This window comes from Gopherus evgoodei, chromosome 3, assembly GCF_007399415.2.
Source record: "Gopherus evgoodei ecotype Sinaloan lineage chromosome 3, rGopEvg1_v1.p, whole genome shotgun sequence".
Classification (NCBI taxonomy): Eukaryota; Metazoa; Chordata; order Testudines; family Testudinidae; genus Gopherus; species Gopherus evgoodei.
In genome coordinates, this window is record NC_044324.1 from 100,684,704 (window position 1) to 100,703,192 (window position 18,489).

Sequence of the window (18,489 nt, forward strand, 5' to 3'; positions counted from 1 at the left end):
AAGTCAATAGCACCACTCCTATAATATTCCAGTTAAGCCAGTTTTTAATGTCCAAGCTTTTGAATGAGTATCTGAAGTATTTGCCACTTTCTTCTGCAACAGCAGGTTAGAATTCTCATGAGATTTCAGAGAGTCTTCCTCCAGGTTGTTCCAGAAATGCCAAGAGCCCACCTTTCCATAGGAGATGGTAGCACATCTGTTACCTGTTTCAGCTGGAACCTAGAAATACATGGGCTCACATGGCAATGAAGAATAATAGGGGTGCAGTTGGGAAAGCCGATGAAACTTTTTCAAATCTTTTAAAGGTTTTGGTGTCTATTTGGAATAATGTTCAGTTTATTTTTTTATCCTATTTTGCCCGTTGGTAATTGTGGTTACAGCTGACACTAAAAGGATTTGTGGAGACACACAAAAAATATTAAATTGATGGAACTTTTTCTAACTTCCCAGTTTGTTCCCGTTCAGGTCAAGCTTTATGACAGTGGTTCAGGTCAGCTCTAATGTCCATATTTAGACTATAAGCTCTTTAGGGCAGAGGCTGTCACTTATGATGGGTTTGTACAACACCTCACACAAGGAGGTCCCAGTCATGATTGGGGCCCTGCAGGTGCTACCACAGTGCACATAAGTAATAGGGTTATCTGTCCCTGATGAATGTGTGTTTGGTTTCCTTTGAACTGAGAACAGTAATAATCCTTTGCCCAGCATTAGAACTGTCTGACCTTTCCGAAGTTATGGATTTGATCTGCAAGCCATGTTGTGCTGATAGTCTTCACGTAGTAGAAATTAAGTATTGTGTGACTGGCAGGATTCCATTGCCAGGGCATTGAAGAACAAATCTAGTTGCTCAAAAATTAACTTTGGAAGCAGAGCTACCAGTCACACAAAATCTGTCTCTGTGCAACCTTTCTCTAAACTAATCCAACGTTTTGAATCTGCACCTAAGATTTCCTTTAAAGTTTATAATAAGCCGGATTATTTGTTACTGTTCTGCTTGGTTACTTTGATACCCTTACATACTGTTGCTCTCCGACTTTAAATGATAACCTCTTGCGTCCTGTTTTACATCATATTTATTATTCCGTAGTCAGGACTTGCATACATAAACTGGACAACAAAATATTCTTAGGAAATATTACCAAAAATTGTTTAAGTTCAAATAACTTTTCATGACAAGTTTTTAAAACCCAAGTGAACTGAAAACCCAGACAACCAGCTTGCTTTGTGGTGTTGAATTGCAAGACAAATAAGGTGTTAGTTTTTACCTACCTAAAATACCTTGTAAATATTTCAATTTTAACTATATTTAAGTCACAATCTGGATTTATGTTCAATTGAATCTATCCACTAATCTGATTGCAAAAGATTCTATAGAATAATCTCTCATGAGACAGAGTTTGTTGTGGGTGTGTTTCTAACTCTTTATATGTAATTGTATGTTTGTTTTTATCTACCAACACAGGAGAAGAAAACTTGTTGGCAATTTTGAAACGGAGATGGTGGAAGTACATGATCCTGGGTATAATAGATATAGAAGCCAATTACCTGGTAGTCAAAGCTTACCAATACACCACTCTTACTAGTGTACAGGTAAGTACTCAGATGATTTCCTCTCTCAGGGTTTGATTCTGCACCAAGTCAATGGTAAAGTCCCCATTCACTTCAACAGGGCAGGATCAGGAACCCAATTCCTTCTTTGTCTTCCTCTTTATGATTTCTCACACTCATAAAATGATGTCTTTTTTTGTTTTCATCTTTTGCTAATTTTAATGCTGACCATTCTGCAATCTATAGAAAAAGAAAATGTTGTTTAAATTACTCACTCTCAGATGTTTGAGGCTAAGCTACTTGGCTTGGTCCTTTAATAATATATTTTAAAGGGTAAACTCCCATTTGTGTAGACTCAGTTTGTAATTGGAAAATTACAACCACATATTTCACTATCCTAAATCAAGTAATCACGTGCATTTATTTCAGGCGCATTTTGCCCTTTTCAAAAATCACCAAAAACTCCCAAAACAAAACCCCATAACCCTCCCCCACCAACACAATAGGAACAGTCTATTTAAAGGTATAGCCTGTAAATTTTAAAGACTTAGGTTTTTTCCATTGTAATGGAGAAAAAGTAATAGAAATTTATAATGGAAAATGTATATCTCTGAACATAGTTACACAAATTGATGTTGATCATTCTGAAATAAAACACATTTACACTCTATATAATGTTTAAATAGCATGGCACCCTTAGATGGTCTGATCGTATTTATACCTTACTTGCTTGAAACTTGCTATAAAGCCAGTAAAATAAATAAGCAGCAGTTAATGTCCTGAAAAAGCAGAGATAATTAAGAACATATCTCTTCCATGGTTGAGTGAGCAGTGTTGGTACTAAAAACCGAATTGTGCCTGAATAAGAAGCAAGAATGAGGGAAAACTTGGCAGTTTTAAGGATTATATGAAACATTTGAAATCAATGTGAGCAATTATAAGTGCTTCTGCTTCCAGAATTTGGCTTTCAGACTTCTTTGAAACACAGATACATCTTTAAAATTACCTGTAGCACCTTTTCAAAGAAAATCATTGAGAATTAATTAACAACCCTCCCCCCAACAACACACAAATAACTCTGTTATTTTATACCTAGTGGAATGGAAAAATCTATCATAATAAAACCAAAATCAATACTACTACTTTTGTATAGATCTCTCTGAGCAAGGTTCTACACTACTTATACGGGCACACAACCCCCTGTACTTGGTCTTTATAGGTCTTTGTATCTGTCTATATATCTACCTTTCTCATTCATCCATATAAATGTGCTTACGCAGCCTGGTTTGTGAATTATTTGTCTAGTTCTAAAACCTGGGTAAGTAACTAAAATAATTAATTGAAATATCATGAACGTTGTCAAATTAAATACCTGATGGAATTATTTGACTAGCTCTGTGACAGATTTAGTGATATAATCAATTTTTGTAAAAGCGTATTTTTTTGCTGCCACATTGCATTGTGATCTCCCATCCAATTTGCTGCCCACTGAGATCCCAACATTTCCACATTTGTACGTCTCACTGAATATTTTTGAGCTTGCATTTTCCTAAACTGAATCTTCTTTTGTTGTTTATTGCCCATATTTCTAGTTTCTCTATGCCCCTTTGCATCATTTATCTTCACTGATGTTCACAGCTCCTCACAAGAAGGTCTTGTCTATGCATTTCGTTAAGCTACTGTTGTTTCATTAACACTTAGTTTCTGCCATGGTGGATCTTACCCCTATGGAGAACAGAGAAAGAGGGTGGAGCTATGATCCTCACTCTGTCCATGCTGAGGCAGGTGGTGAAGGGGAAATAGGAGAAATGCCATAGGAGAGAGACTGCTGGCTCTTTTAGTCCTCTTGCACACAGAGGTGGTAAAGGGGTTCTACTCTCCTTTCTGCATGGCTTGCAGGAGAGAAGAGTTGGAAGTTCAAATGCCTTGAGGCCTTTTGCCAAGAAAACGATACTGTACTGTCTCCCATTCCCCTAGCTGTCCTGGATTGTCTTAGGGCTTGTTCACACATGGAGTTATTCAGAAATATTGATTTGTGCTTTAAATTCACACCCTAACTTAATCCAAATTAACTTTCAAGTGTAGACGAGCCCTAAAAGCAGGCAGACTGAGATGAGCATAAATCAATGGGTTGAGATGAGGAATGAACCAAATAACACATTTCATGAATTGTGGCCCAAGTTTCACTATATCCAGGAAATATCATAAAATTAGTGCATCATTAAGCTTGAACAGAAGTTCCCTGGTTGCTGACAGGGAAAGAAGATGGAAGAAGGGAAGTTGGTAAAAAGATTGATGAAATCAAGCTGTTCCAAGGAACTCATTTATTAGAAAGGGAACAGGACTATTCTTTTCAAAGCATCTCCTATGAGATGTTGCATGCCATCAACACATAGTGGGAAGCATTCAATCCTTTTCAGAAACTTTGGGTCAGACTTTCAGATGGTGTAAATCATTACAGCTTCGTGAGAAGCCAGTGGAACTATGCTGATGTGCAGCAACTGAGAATCTAGCCCTTTGACTGTGTTTAATAAGGATCTTATTCTGGATGGATTTTACGCTCAGTCTTCTCTGACATGCGGAGAATAAGTGTATTGTTGCACTTCTTTAACAGCTTGACAATGACACTTCAATGAAAGAGAAATCTTTCACTATTTTTATAGCAGTGGTATATGGACCATTTCAGTAGAAAATCAGCTTTACAACATACACCCTTTATCACATGGAGTCTCTGCTCCATCATGCAAAACTAACGTGTAAATGTACTGAGCTAGGGTGCTTTTAGGAAAGAAACATTAGGCAACTCCCAGCAAAAATCCAAAGCTTAATTAGAAAATTAGACTTTTAATAAAACCTATTTGCTGTTTTAGTTTCAGTTTACAACTCCAAACCCACTGTGGTAGTGTTTGCCAAACAGCATTATGCTTTTTAGGATTGTCAGATTTTCCAGTGTAAACAGGAACTCAATCTTGTTTGTATGCATGTTATCCCACAGTGTCTGTGAGAAAGGCATAAAATGCCACCCCTCTTTCCCCACTGCCCAACGCCCACACATCCCCTAAAACATCCCCTTACAGACTTTGGTCCTTTGGGCTAGAATAGAAAGGTGTTTCTAGTGAGTTTTTCATATACATTTCATAATATCTGTTCAAAACTGCCAGTTGTTCAAGCTAATGGAGTTACACTGGCATAAATGAGAGCAGAATGTGGGCCATATCATTAACTTCTGGATGTGCTTCTGATTAAATATTTCAAAGTTCTTCCACAGTCACTGTCTGACAGTGAGTTGTTCAGTTCAACTGGCTCCCGGATGCACCATTGTGAGATGAAAACAAAGCAGCGTTATGTTTAGTACCACAATATTCTCTCTTTTTCAATAATATAAATGTCAGGAGACTCATACTGTAGAGTAGGTTGTGTATAACAGTTTGGTTTAAAACCACTCTGAATTTCATATTTTACATGTCAGGGTATAAGCCAATCATTAACTGCCTGGAGTTAGGAAGAAATTTCCACCAGGGCAGATTATTATGTCATTTTCCATTTCCATCTTCCTTTAAACATCTGGTATTGGCCAAGATTAGAGCAAAGGATACAGGACTAGAATGACTACTGGACTAACCCAATATGGCAGTTACTGTAGTATAATGCAGCATTTCCATTGTGCATCCAGGATCTTGGCACTGTGGCATAATGGTCATAAAATCAGTCTGGCCCTCTTACAGTTTCAGTCTGTCCTTTGTGCATCTACATCATGGCCACTGAGGAATGGCCTGAGAGCAGCAGATGCTACCCTACAGAAAAGCCATTCCTTCCCAGCTGATATGTCTCATAACATTTTCTTTCATTTAAAAATTCCTGCAGCGAACCAAGAGAAAGGGCAGTATGGTTTGGAGCAGAGTAATTCACCCAATAGGTAAATTTGAACACACCAGAAACTGGCCATTCAAGATGCACCAATGTACTATAGTCTATAGGCAGATCACATTTAATTGTATCAGACAGCTGAGTCCTGATTCCCAAATGGCTATGAACTTGTAAAATATTTTCTATTTTGCCTGTGATAAATTAACCTAACCTGCATTGAGTGATGCAGTCCTCTCGCATTTCAGCTGTATCGGGTGTATAGAGCATATCTAATAGTCCTGTGTACATTTGAACCAGCTCCCTTAGGGCTGACTTTAAGATTATACAGTTAACTTCTAGGACCGTATGAGGTATTGCTTTTCCTATTTATCTTTGCTGTTTTTACATGTCCCTGGTGTAGTTCTATGGAAGGTTTAGTAACTATTCAAGAGATGTTTTAAGATCCCACTTTCCACTTCAGATAAAACTCTTTTCCCCAAGGTAATAAGAAGTTCTGAATTTTTTTGTTGTTTAGGTCTAGACTCAGTATTCACATAAAGTATATTTCTTTTAAACTTCAGTTTCCTGGTACTGTATTTACAAGATATTACATCGTGCTCATCTTACCAGTGTTATAAAGTTTTCTGTTAAACATATTGTGTGTGATACAAACATATCTAACTTGCCTTCCAGCTCAGTTCTTCCCCATTTTATCATACAGCACTGTGAGACAGATTCTGCTCCTTCTCCCCGTTTACTCACATTCAGTAGTGCTTTTTTTCCCCAGCAAGCAGTCCCATTCATTTCAATGAGATTGCTTTCAGAATTTGGTGTAGTTCATCATGAGTAAAGGATCTGGCTCTATTTCATTAGATGAAATACCCTTTCCAATCTGATTGGCCTCATAATAACACCCTATCTTTCTCCAAGATGGTAGATCATTCGATCTCTTTAAATGTGTATGTGCTTCATGATGCTGGCAGGAAACAAACTTTGAATACATGGGTGCTGAACGTTTGAAAGTCTGGCTTTGAGCTCTTTTGAAAATCTGATCCCAGATGTCTAAAGACTGAGAATCTCACATTCATTTCCAAAATCCAGGTCTTCAGCACAGCAGCCAAACACCATCTCATCACTTAGGCCAGCCCTAATTAGTCCCTGAGTCTTAGCTACACGCAGTGCAGTATATGCTGTTCTGTTGTATTATCTGGTATTAATTGTTTTCCTTATTCTACATCAAGCAACTCTTTAGGCTGCTTCTTCAAAGCTGTCTGCCACAGTACTATAGTGTATGCATACGGAGCCACCAAAAAAAGACCATTGCAGAAGGGAGAGCCATTTTTCTAAATGGTGATTTATCTGGTAATTTATTCCTTGGGCACTCAAGCCTTTGACTGGCATGATAAAAACGAAGATAGTAAAACCTCGGATTTATAGACATCTGGAGACCAACAATAAAAGTATGTTCTTTGAGTTATTTTCCCTGTAGTCGCTTCCACTTCAGGATGTGCGTGCCTCCGTGCATTGTTGGTCAGAGATTTTGTCAGCAGTGTTCATTAGTCTGCCACTGTGCCCTGCACATTCTTGTGCTCCAGAGCGAGGATACAAATATAGGAAGGGCAGGCGCACTGTGGCTCCCATTCCTTCTCAATTTCCTGTGGCTTGATATGGAATGTCACGATGTCCATTTTAGCTATCCATGCAGCTTGCTGTTTTCTTTTGTTAATTGTTCTCTTTCTTTTTTCCTTAACTTTTCTTTATTTTTGGTTATTTAGCAAAAATGTGTGGGGGTTTTTTTGAGAGGGGATTCCCCTTTCCTCCTTTTTTTGCCTAGTTGGGACCAGCATTCTGATTCATCCTCCTCTAGCCTTCCTAAAATGTTATGCCCAAAAGTCTGGGCTTCAAACCCTGTCACACCTGCTCCAGGTATTTGCCCTGCAGCAACAGGCATTCTATCTGCCTCCACTGCCTTGGAGAGACTTTCATCCCTTCCAAATGTAAGGTCTGCTCTGGATTCAAAAGCAGATGCAGAAAATGGAGGGACCGCCTAAAATTCCATCTTATAGAGCATTTTCTGAGACCCACAGGGTCCAAATCTCTCCACCCCTACAGTTTGGCTTTACTGCCCAATGCAGTGAATATTTGTGAATATTTTTGCTGTGGTAAGCAAAGACCCTGGGGATCCTTCAGAGTTGTCCAGACATTTTAAAAAAGAGACCCAGTTCTCCAGAGGAAGAAACCAAGAGATGGGCTAAGTCACCTCTCAAACTGGAACCAAGGAGACTAAACAACCTGGCATGTGTACCACTGATGCTTCTATCTCCTCTATTACCGAGATCTGGCACTGACTAAAAAGACCATGCCACATACTGAGAAGCCTTCTAGTAAGCAACCTCAAGTGGTATTACTGTCAGTACCAGACCCAGTGCCTCTGAAGAGTTACCCACACAAAATTATTTGTTACACACACTCTAAGGCAACCAATTTTAACCTAAATTTGTTGCCTGTACACTCTAGGACATCCCACCTCTACTCAGTTCCTAGGGCTCAAGGCATAACTCAGCTGATTTAGGCACCCTCCACCCTTTCCCAGTTTGTAGGGCTCCAGGAAAAAGGCACCTAATTTTATCCCTCTGTGGCTCTGGGCACTGCTCCTCCGGGGCTCAGAGCAAACACCCATTCCCTGTGGACTGAAGGCTTAATCTTTTGCAGGTTTACAGATCTTTTACCAATGAAAGAGCCTTACACAGTAATATCCTACTTAACCTCTATTTATTAACAATCACCAAAACAGAATGCACACGCTAAGCATACAATGCTCACCACTCCCAATAAGGCAGATGAACTTTTCTTGATGGATAGTGAGGATCAGGTCATCTGGGGGACTCTATCTTCTTCACAGTGTCATTGGCAGGGTGTGGAGGTCTGGCAGCTCTGATCTTGGGGCTGAGTCCTGGAGCTGGAGACCAATTCTGGACCCCAGGAATTTGAACACTTTCATCCTCTCTCAACGGTTCAGAATGGTAATCCTACCAGAGATAATTTCCTCATTGGAGATTGGTTTGTCTCCCTTGATGTTCAGGATGCCTGGTTTGTTTTTTATAGCCATACACCTGTCCCACAGACATTTTCTATGCTTTGTCATCGGCAGAGACCACTACCAATACGGTATCCTACTTTTAGATCTCTCCACTACCCCAGGATCTTTACCAAGATCCTCTCAGCCACAGCAGCCCATCTCTGCCAGATGGAAATAATTATATTTCCTTATCTGGATGACTGGCTTGTAAAGGGTCATTCAGTTCTCAACAACCAACAAGATCCTACCCCTATTCTTCTACTTAGGCTTCAGCTTGGAAATGTCAGCTCTCACACTTACACAACAAATTACCTTAACTGGGCCTACTGTGGCCTTCACCACCACCAGAGCATACTTACCCACACACAGGTTTGCTACAATGTCCAGCCTTATTTCCACAATACAGTAGAGCCCACAAGCCACAGTGAGGGCTTGCCTTCAACTCCTGGACCACATGGCAGCCTATACATTTGTAATATATTTTTGGCAAGACTACACTCCTGCTATCTTCGAACCTGTATGAGAACAGTCTAGGCATCCAACAAACAAAGTCTGTCCAAGCAGGTGTCAATACCTCAAAAGGTCCTTAACTGTTTCAATTGGTAGAAGAATCCCCAAAAGGTCTATGTGGGACTTCTATTCCTGCATCCCCACCCTTCTGTGAAAAATGCCTTCCTGCTAGGCTGGGGTGCACATTTTCAGGACTTCACAGCTTAAGGCAAATGGACCCAACATGAGACCACCCTCCATATCAGGGCAATCCATTATGCTTGCCATCATTTCTTACCCCACATTGGGGCCACTTGATCAGAGCAATGCTGAACAACAGAACAGCAATGTATTATATAAATCATCAAGGAGGAATAAGATGGAGAAAATTTGTTCTATCTTGCCTCAGAGGCAGGACGAGAGGCAATAGATTCAAACTACATCGCAGCAGATTTTAGATTAAATCTCAGGAAAAACATCCTAACTGTAAGAACAGCAGGACAATGGAACAAACTGCCTGGGAAGATTGTGGATGGTCCTTCACTGGAAGTTTTCAAAAGGAGGCTGGATAGGTACCTGTCTTGGATGGTTTAGACACAATAAATCCTGCATCTTGGTAGGGGGTTACACTAGATGACCCTTGCGGTCACTCCTAACCCTATGATTCTATGACCTTATGTGCAGAATCCATAAAACGATGGAATTGGTGCATATCTCACATGTAGAGATCTCAGTGGATTACCTACCAGAATTGCAGAACAAAGTAGCAGATTCTCTGAGAAGACACTTATACCCAGGAGCACAAGTGGGAGCTGAACAATGAGATACTTCAAAAGATTTGTCTTACCTTGGACTACATGGATGCAGATCTCTTCCCAGTTCCATCCAATGTGAAGTGCTGATGATTCTGCTTGAGGCGGGGGTGGGAGGAAGAGCAGGATGGGACACAGTCGTAATTTCTTAAGAGATGCTTTCATTATCCATTTGTGTGTGTGATATATAGTTGAATTGAGTATATGTGTTTTTATGAGGAGATGTACTAACTGAAGTGGAGATGGTAATGAAAAGAATAACAAGCCACTTTTTAGGCTGAAATTCTGTATATATTTAAGCATGTCTGTGCTGTTGTGTACAAACATATACCTCCTTTCAGCATTAAAACAGTAGAAACAGGATAGACTCGTTACATTACAGTCGGCACATAGGGTAGGATCCACAAAGGTGTTTAGATGCCTAAACCTTAGGGGTCTACGTCTTGGGTATACACACCTGTGTCCCTCTTTTGGCTCTTCTGTAACCCACAAAATTTCTGCCTAACCCTGTAGGGCCTAAACTTACTCGGTGCTAGGGTGACCAGATGTCCCAATTTTATAGGGACAGTCCTGATATTTGGGGCTTTTTCTTATATAGGCACCTATTACCCTCCACCCCGTCACGATTTTTCACACTTGCTGTCTGGTCACCCTACCCGGTGCCTAAGTTCCATCTGTGTCTATGTTTCTGCCTCTGATCATGCTTCTGGATGCCTAACTGCTGCCCAAGCCTGAGAATGAATCATGAACCAGGAGATTAAAGGCATTTGTCAGCTTATCGCATGTGCAGAGTCCAATCCCGAAGCCTTTGAGCACACCTACTAGATTGGTTCCCATTCAAAAAATGTGGCTAAAGGAGCAGGTGGTGCACACCTTATAACTTTTAGCCCATTAGTGAGAGGACTCACCTGGGATGTGGGTTACCCAGGTTCAATCCCCCTATCTCTAGCAGAGGGGAAGAAAGAATTTGAATAGAGGGTCTCATGAGAGTCCTACAACTACTGAGCTTTGAGATATTCTGTTGTGGGTTCCCTCAGTCTCTCCAGGTGAAGCTGTTCCACTGTGTATAAATAAAGAGTCATTGGAGCAGGGGTACAATACGTGGGGTCTCCCACCTCCCAGGTGGGTGCCCTAACAACTGGATTACAGAATCATTCTTTTTCTCTTTCTTTTGCCCAATGACTCTGTAAGTATTTATCCACAGTGGAACAGTCATAGGGCGAGAGAGAGGGAATTACTCTGTAGTTCTCATTTGTGACTCACTAAGCAGAGATAGATGCCTCCCTGCAGCCCTGACTTAGGCACCTATCTCCAAAAGAGGGGCAGGGTTTAGGACACTGCTCTCCTCAGCATCTCCCATAGGCTAGGTTAGGTAGTTCCGTGCCTAGCATGCTGGCTTTTGTAGATCTCACTCTTAGACACCTCTGTCTCCCCATTCATTGTATAAGGAATCTATATGCCTAACTCGGCTTTGTGGATCGGAGTTTTGTTTCTGCGATTCTTCCAGGCACCAAAAAGTTAGGCTCTGTGGCCACGTCTACACTACCCGCCAGATCGGTGGGTAGTAATCAATCTATCGGGGATCGATTTGCCGCGTCTCGTCGTACTCCACCTCAGCAGGAGGAGTAAGCAGAATCGACGGGGGAGCTGCAGCGGTTGATTTGCCGCTGTGAGGATGGCCAGGTAAGTTGAACTAAGATACTTCGACTTCAGCTGCGCGAATAGCATAGCTGAAGTTGCATATCTTAGATCGATCCTCCACAGTGTAGACCAGCCCTGTGACACTGTGTCTTGCAGTGCCTAAGTCTGTTGATGGCTCTCACCCATAAAGTCTGATACTGATGCCACTGAAATCAATAGCGAAATTCTGACATCAGTAGTTCAGGATCTGACCCATAAATTATTAACTAGAACAGTGCAACCCAGCAATCTTAATTACAGTACAGCAGCATCAGTCAGCACATAGTCAATACATGTAATATTCCTTACATTGCATATTTTTCCATGAATTATGCTGATTTTACATCTGTCATTAGAGGGCAGAACAGATCGTGATTAATTAATTTAGCATGCGATTTGTTCAGGTTTATTTTTATATGGGGAAAGGAGTGCTAATGGCACTTTCTCTGTCCTTTTTCCCTATTTGGTGGAAGAGAAAAATGAACATAATTCCCAATTCCTGCAGATAAAATACACTGTGAAGCTGTGCATTGGTTGCTGCCCGGCTCTTTTTGTTGTTCAATTAACTGTTATGCAAAAGAGAATGCACAAATTATGTTGATTATACTGAACAGTTCTCACCCAGTCATCATACTTCCCTAAAATCTCCCTGTCTTTCAAAATCAAGATTTGTCACTATAAAATAAATCATTATGATTGATTTACAGAGCAGAATAGTTGTTTACTCCAATCATTAAGAAAATTGTGTATCTATAAAAGCAGAATCGTTGCTTTCCTGAATATGAAGTATTTATTGTGATAAGATGACTTATGCCTCACTCATGTTTCAGTTCTGGTATTTAACTTATTATTAGTAAATAAGAGTCAGTCATTAGACAGCACTTTGACTGACTACAGTATATCGCATTTGCTATAATTTCTACATTTTGTCTCTGTTGCCAGTGAAATGTCTCTACATGATCAAAATTAATCCAAAGGGACACATTATTGTCATTATCTTCAGGAAGTTCTAATCACCGTATGCTTTTTTTTAAACAAACGATTATTGTGAAATATGTGAAGTTGGTCCTGGGTTGATATTTGTCAAACACGTATCTTGTCATGCTAATTTTTCCATTTCCAGGATGCAATTGATTTTTTATTATTATTTTTAAATGTGCATACAATGGGAAAGTTAATTAAAATGTTATAAAGAAGTTCCTGTACATACCATATTTTCAAGTTAAAGTGACCTGTTTCTACCCAAACCCAGGGTAGAATCAGGTCAGACGTCATCAGATAAATTCTCTCTTTTTGTCATGGGAAGATGGTAAACTTGTCATCATATATGGTGCACACAATTTAAATATTCCTTGCACATGATGCTGAGGTAGAACGTGGGTTCAATTTACCTAGATCCTGCTATCCCCTTCTGTGGATTCCTCTAGTGAAAATTCTGATTTAAATCATTTTAGGAGACAGGGTGCGAGACTAACCAATCCACTGATCTGTTCCGGTGTGGCAATTCTTATATTCTTATGTTAATATGCCAGACAAAACTTCTCTAGGTGGTTGATAATTAAAAGACATTGCACTGCCTCTGAGCCAGGGTTGATAACAGACATCTGAGAGAATTTTTTCCCCCACTGGTGATAACATTTTTAACAATTACTATGTTTTATCATATTTGTGAATTGCAAACATATACCCTCTTGCTGATAGTGACATCTATTCTTCGATCTGTGCAAACAGAGTGTGCATGCAAGGATGTAACTGGAATGTATCATAAGTCTCTGGAAAAAGGGAGACAGAAAGCTTTAGAAATAAGGTCACTAATGTGCAGGAATAATTGCTGATCTGTATCAATATCAAAAGGAAAAAGTGCTGGTCAGCAAACTCCCAGTGGAGAACAGCAAGAAACAGATGAGCTGATTCTTCCTTTCTAAACATTCAGTGAATTTTCTTCCAATTACACACTCCCCTTCCTTGTGTTAGAGCTCCTCATTAGCACTGCCCTCAAGCAAATCGTGTGGTGAGAGCTTCCCCTCACAGCTGCCACCTGTCAGTGACTGGCCCTGAGGTACTGTAGAATGTGGAGAGGGATTTCTCTGCCCCCACCTCTCCTCTTCTAATTAGCAGTTCCCCTTTGGTCATTTCTAATGTGACAGATGAGGAAATGCCTGTTCTCTTGTGTAAATCTGAATCCTGATGGCACATGGTACTTAGAGAAACAGCCGCACCTTTTTTTAGGCTTACTTTCTATTTTGAAACTGTAAGTAAGGAGATCAATAAAATCCACCAGTGTCATATTCACATACAATTTTGAATTGTTAAGCTTGTGCTTGTGCTACTATTCATCCTATTACATGAATTCAAAGCATAATACAAATAGCAAGTGCGGCCGAGCAATGGAAACACATCTTGGCATTTTATTTTGCTTTTTAGTCAATGTTTTTAGGCTGAAATTCTGACCTTAACTTATCCAGTTGTAGCTGTTGTGACAGACCCAAACCAGTGGGGTACAGGAGTCTGGTAGAGGGCAAATATACTGGTCACTTGATGGGTAATTTTCTGTTCCCTGAGTGACCAGAGCAGGGGCTGCACTAGAGTAATCAGGAACCTGCTAGAATCAATTCAGGCAGACAAGCTGATTAGAACACCTGCAGCCAATCAAGGCAGGCTAATCAGGGGACCTGGGTTTAAAAAGGAGCTCTCTCTCCAGTCAGGGAAGGGAGAGCCAGAGGAGAGGAAGTGCGTGTGAGGAGCTGGGAGCAAGATGCACAAGGAGCTGAGAGTGAGAGGGTGTGCTGCTGGAGGACTAAGGAGTACAAGCATTATCAGGCGCCAGGAGGAAGGTCCTGTGGTGAGGATAAAGAAAGTGTTTGGAGAAGGCCATGGGGAAGTAGCCCAGGGAGTTGTAGCTGTCATGCAACTGTTACAAGAGGCACTCTAGACAGCTGCAATCCAGAGGGCCCTGGGCTGGAACCCGGAGTAGAGGGCGGGCCCGGGTTTCCCCCAAACCTCCCAACTCCTGATCAGACACAGGAGGAGTTGATCCAGACTGTGGGGAAGATCACTGAGGTGAGCAAATCTGCCAATAAGCGCAGGACCCACCAAGACAGAGGAGGAACTTTGTTACACTGTGTATTACACCTAATATACGATTGTAATAGACATGTATAAGCAGAAGTTTAATGGGATATAGTCATTATTCAGTAATATTTTCTAAGTATAATGGTTACCAAAACTGAGAGAATAGAGTGCAGACACATACAGATGCTAGGCCATTGCTCCAATGGAAAAAAAAGCCACCCTGCATCCGCCAAAATTAAGGGAATAACATCCAGAGAAATACACAGAATAAAACTTCCATGTTTCACAGACAGTCTGCATACAGTGGAGCCCTAAGTAATAAATTTCTCTAAGGATAAGCGAGATAGTGAAATACCTTGCCTTACTAGCCATATAACTTGCAATTAAACACTCAGGGAGAGATTCTGAAAGGCACAAAGTGGGATTCAGCACCAGCTCCCACTGAAGTTTAATGGCACATGGGTGCCAAACTTCACTTCATGTCTTTCAAAATGTTTGGTTTTGCTGACACTTGAAAGTTGGATCTGCATTGCTATGCTGGTGAGGTATGGGTTAAAACTATACCCCGCATCAACGTTGCAATGCCAGTAGATCCCACCCCAACCCCCAGTGTAGACACAGCCAGGTCACTGAAAGAATGCTTCCATCAACATAGCTAACATTGTTCAGGGATGGTGTTCCTCTGATGGGGGCCGGGGAACTTCTGTTAGTGTAAACTAAGTCTACACTATGGAACTGTGCTGGCATAGCTATGCTGGTATGGTCTCCGTAGTGTAGACATACCTTTTACCTTTTCATTTTACTGATTAACTGTACTGTGAACCACTGTTTTTATGGAAGCAGAAAACCCATCATGTAAGTCGGACAACCAGTTTCATGTAAAGTCCGTTACACTTTCTCCTAAAAATATTCAAAAGCAGCTAAGTGACTTAGGAGCTTAAGTCCCAATTTCAAAAGTTACTTAAGCATTAAGGAGTAAATTAATGGCATTGAATCTTCTGTATGACTAAGGCCCAGATTCTCAAAGGGATTTGGATACATAACTCCCATTATTTTCAATGGGAGTTAAGCACCTGAGTCCCTTTGAGGATCTGGCCCTTGAAAATGGGACTTAGGTGTCTAAGCTACTTAGGCACTTTGAAATATTTTGCTCAAAGTCTTTGGCTTTCAGTGGTATGCTGGTAGCTCTTTTACAAATATTTGATCTGATTTTCTTAGCTGGTGGGTCTCTCTGAAAATCAGGCCAATTCATGATTAATTCTTACAAGACCCCTTTGAAAGAGGTACTATCCAGATTTTATGGATGAGAAAACTGAAATGCATTAATGGTCTGATTTTTTTTTTCTTTAGATGAGCTCAGAGCTTGATTTTTCAAGTGATCATCATCCATAATAAGAGCCAGATTTTCAAAAATGCTCAGCTCTCATTGTGACACTTGTGCCCAGCTTTTCAAAATGTGGCCCAAATTGTGAATGATGAACACTGCTGACAATCTGGCCTTGGATGATCTGACCAAGGTCACATGGTGAGTCAGTGGCACAGCCAGGAATCAAATGCAGAATTCCTGGCTCCTTGTCTTGTGTTTTAGCCACAAAGTCACACTGTTTCTGGTAAGGAAAACTATCAGTAAATAGTCCTCTGTTCTGCTCCTTTAATTGTCACTAGGTTAGTGTTTTTAGAGTAACCTGTGCAGCAATGTTTTTTTGTTGTTGTTCTCCTCCTCCTTGACAGCTCCTAGACTGTTTTGTTATCCCAGTGGTGATATTACTGTCCTGGTTCTTCCTGCTGGTCCGATATAAGGCAGTTCATTTCATTGGAATTGTGGTCTGCATTCTGGGCATGGGCTGTATGGCAGGAGCAGACGTCCTTGTCGGGAGACAGCAAGAAGCAGGTGAGTCTTTGGATACATTTGTGTGATTTCATTCAGGGAAAGCTATGTAACTCTGAGGTGATCCAAGAGGGTAGGAAGGGGGCAAAGAAGGGAAAGGCCCCAGGAGATCATGTGTGGATTTAAATGTGTTTCTGAGTTTTCAACCATCTCCATGCCTCAACATCCATTCATCGAGGGAAGGAGCCATAGAATAAAATGACCCCAACTAATGAGGGTCATTGCCACTTAGGGAGATGACTTGAAACACTTTTTCTTCAAGCCTCAGCAGCAATTTTGCTCAGCTTTTGGCTGCATCTTTGAGCTACAGGCCCCTATTCTCTCTTAGCCCTTCCAGTCTGTTTTCTCACTTCTGTTCCCTTTTGCTCACTTTCTGCACACAGCCTACTTCACTGGTCACATACTCAGACACATCCAACCCACAAATTAACAATCTCCATCGTGTGCTGCACCAAATCTGAAATAAAGGTTAATTGTGGAGATACCTGCATCATACCTGAAATAACTGGTTTATATGTAAAACACGCTTTTTTTAGATTATACGAATAATGTGTTTTTAGCCACAATTACAGCACACTGATGGGCAGTATAGAAGGGGCTACATTTCATCAATCAATATCTTCTGTCACATTGATTTTTCTAGTGCCGGCCCAACTGATGTGGGAAGAGAACGAGTTCTTTTTAAAAATTGGCAGTTGGATGCTGTTTTCATTCTAAATTATAAGTATTGAATTTTGAGCTGAGCATAATGCACTGGGATTTTAAAGTCAGTGTTCTGAATACAAAAGTAAGTGCAGGGAAAACTGCGCTTGCCAAGATGCTACAGAACAAAAACTGAGCGGGTTTATAGAGAGCAGATCTGCCTGTGTTGTCCCATCACTTTCTCTTTTCCTGTCCTGAAGACTTTCACTTCATCTCCCTACCCAAGAAGCAACTCTGTTCCAGCTACAAAGGAGAAGATCTGCTCTGTCCCATGAATCAGCAAATCAGAGCTGCATTAAGAAAAACTCTACACAAAAAATAAAACTACATTCAGAAAACAGCAGCATTGCCTACACTCAAAAGTCAGGAAAGGCCAAAGTTAAGGTTGCATGGGCATGTGTGTAATGCATTGTAATCTTAGTTACAAGATCATAGCCTGTTTCTCAGTTAATACAATACAATATCATACAGTGCTTCTACATCCTTACAGAAACACCTATAGTGTTTTGCAATTTTTTTCATTGCTTTTACTTAAGCAGTTTTCATTAATGACTTAAATATTTTGGCTCAGGTGCACCAGAGGAGGGCTCCCCTCTGTGCTCCTTAAAAATTTCTCAAGAGTTAGTCCTCAACTGCTGTACACTTTGGGATGCAATCCCAGCCCCATTGAAGTCTATGGCAAAACACCCGCTGACATCAGCAAGGTCAGGATTTCACCCTCAGGCACCAAAGGAAACATCCTGGCTACCGATTCACCTGCTCCTCATTGGGTGGATGCACTGTGGCTCACTGGGAACTTGCAGAGCTGGGGACCAGGGTGGAGAGGGCATGCAGAGATTCAGGGGCCAGTGAAGCAGCTGTGAGAAATGGCACGGAGGAGGAAGAACCATACACAGAGGAGTCTGTCCAGTGGAGTTCTAAGCCACTTAGGAATGTACTAAAAGATCTGCCCCTTAGGTAAAGGAGCCAGGGACCAGGAGTTCTATCCTTTGCTTCTTAGCAGGTGTACAGCTATGGCGGTTGCTGTTGAGGAAACTTGGAAATTGAAACTAGATTTGTGTGGAATCCATCATGTGGCCTTCCTCTCTAGCAACATTAATTAGTTCACTTGACTTCACTTGTTCTATTTAGGAAAAGAAAAAGTTAAGAGACAATCCCATACTAACTAGAGTAAGTCATTAGATTGAGATAGTCACTTGGCAGGTTACTGACAAGAAGCAAGTAGTATTTGTCATATTCATTGATACTATACAGATAAGGCTACTAGGTATTTTGATCCCAGAACATTCTGTACTCACATTATTGCCTGCTTCTAATCAGGGGCGGCTCTAGCTTTTTTACCGCCCCGAGCATGGCAGTCAGGCAGCCTTCGG

At 40.9% G+C, this 18,489-nt stretch overlaps 1 protein-coding gene across 1 annotated transcript in view; it reads left to right on the forward strand.

Annotated features, from left to right (window-relative positions):
- SLC35F1 (solute carrier family 35 member F1) overlaps positions 1–18,489 on the forward strand; it is a 375,314-nt gene that overhangs the window by 292,252 nt on the left and 64,573 nt on the right. The window contains exons 3-4 of the mRNA XM_030556184.1: positions 1,463–1,590; positions 16,258–16,417. Coding sequence (XP_030412044.1) covers positions 1,463–1,590; positions 16,258–16,417 — 288 coding nt within the window. The remainder of the gene's footprint in view (positions 1–1,462; positions 1,591–16,257; positions 16,418–18,489) is intronic.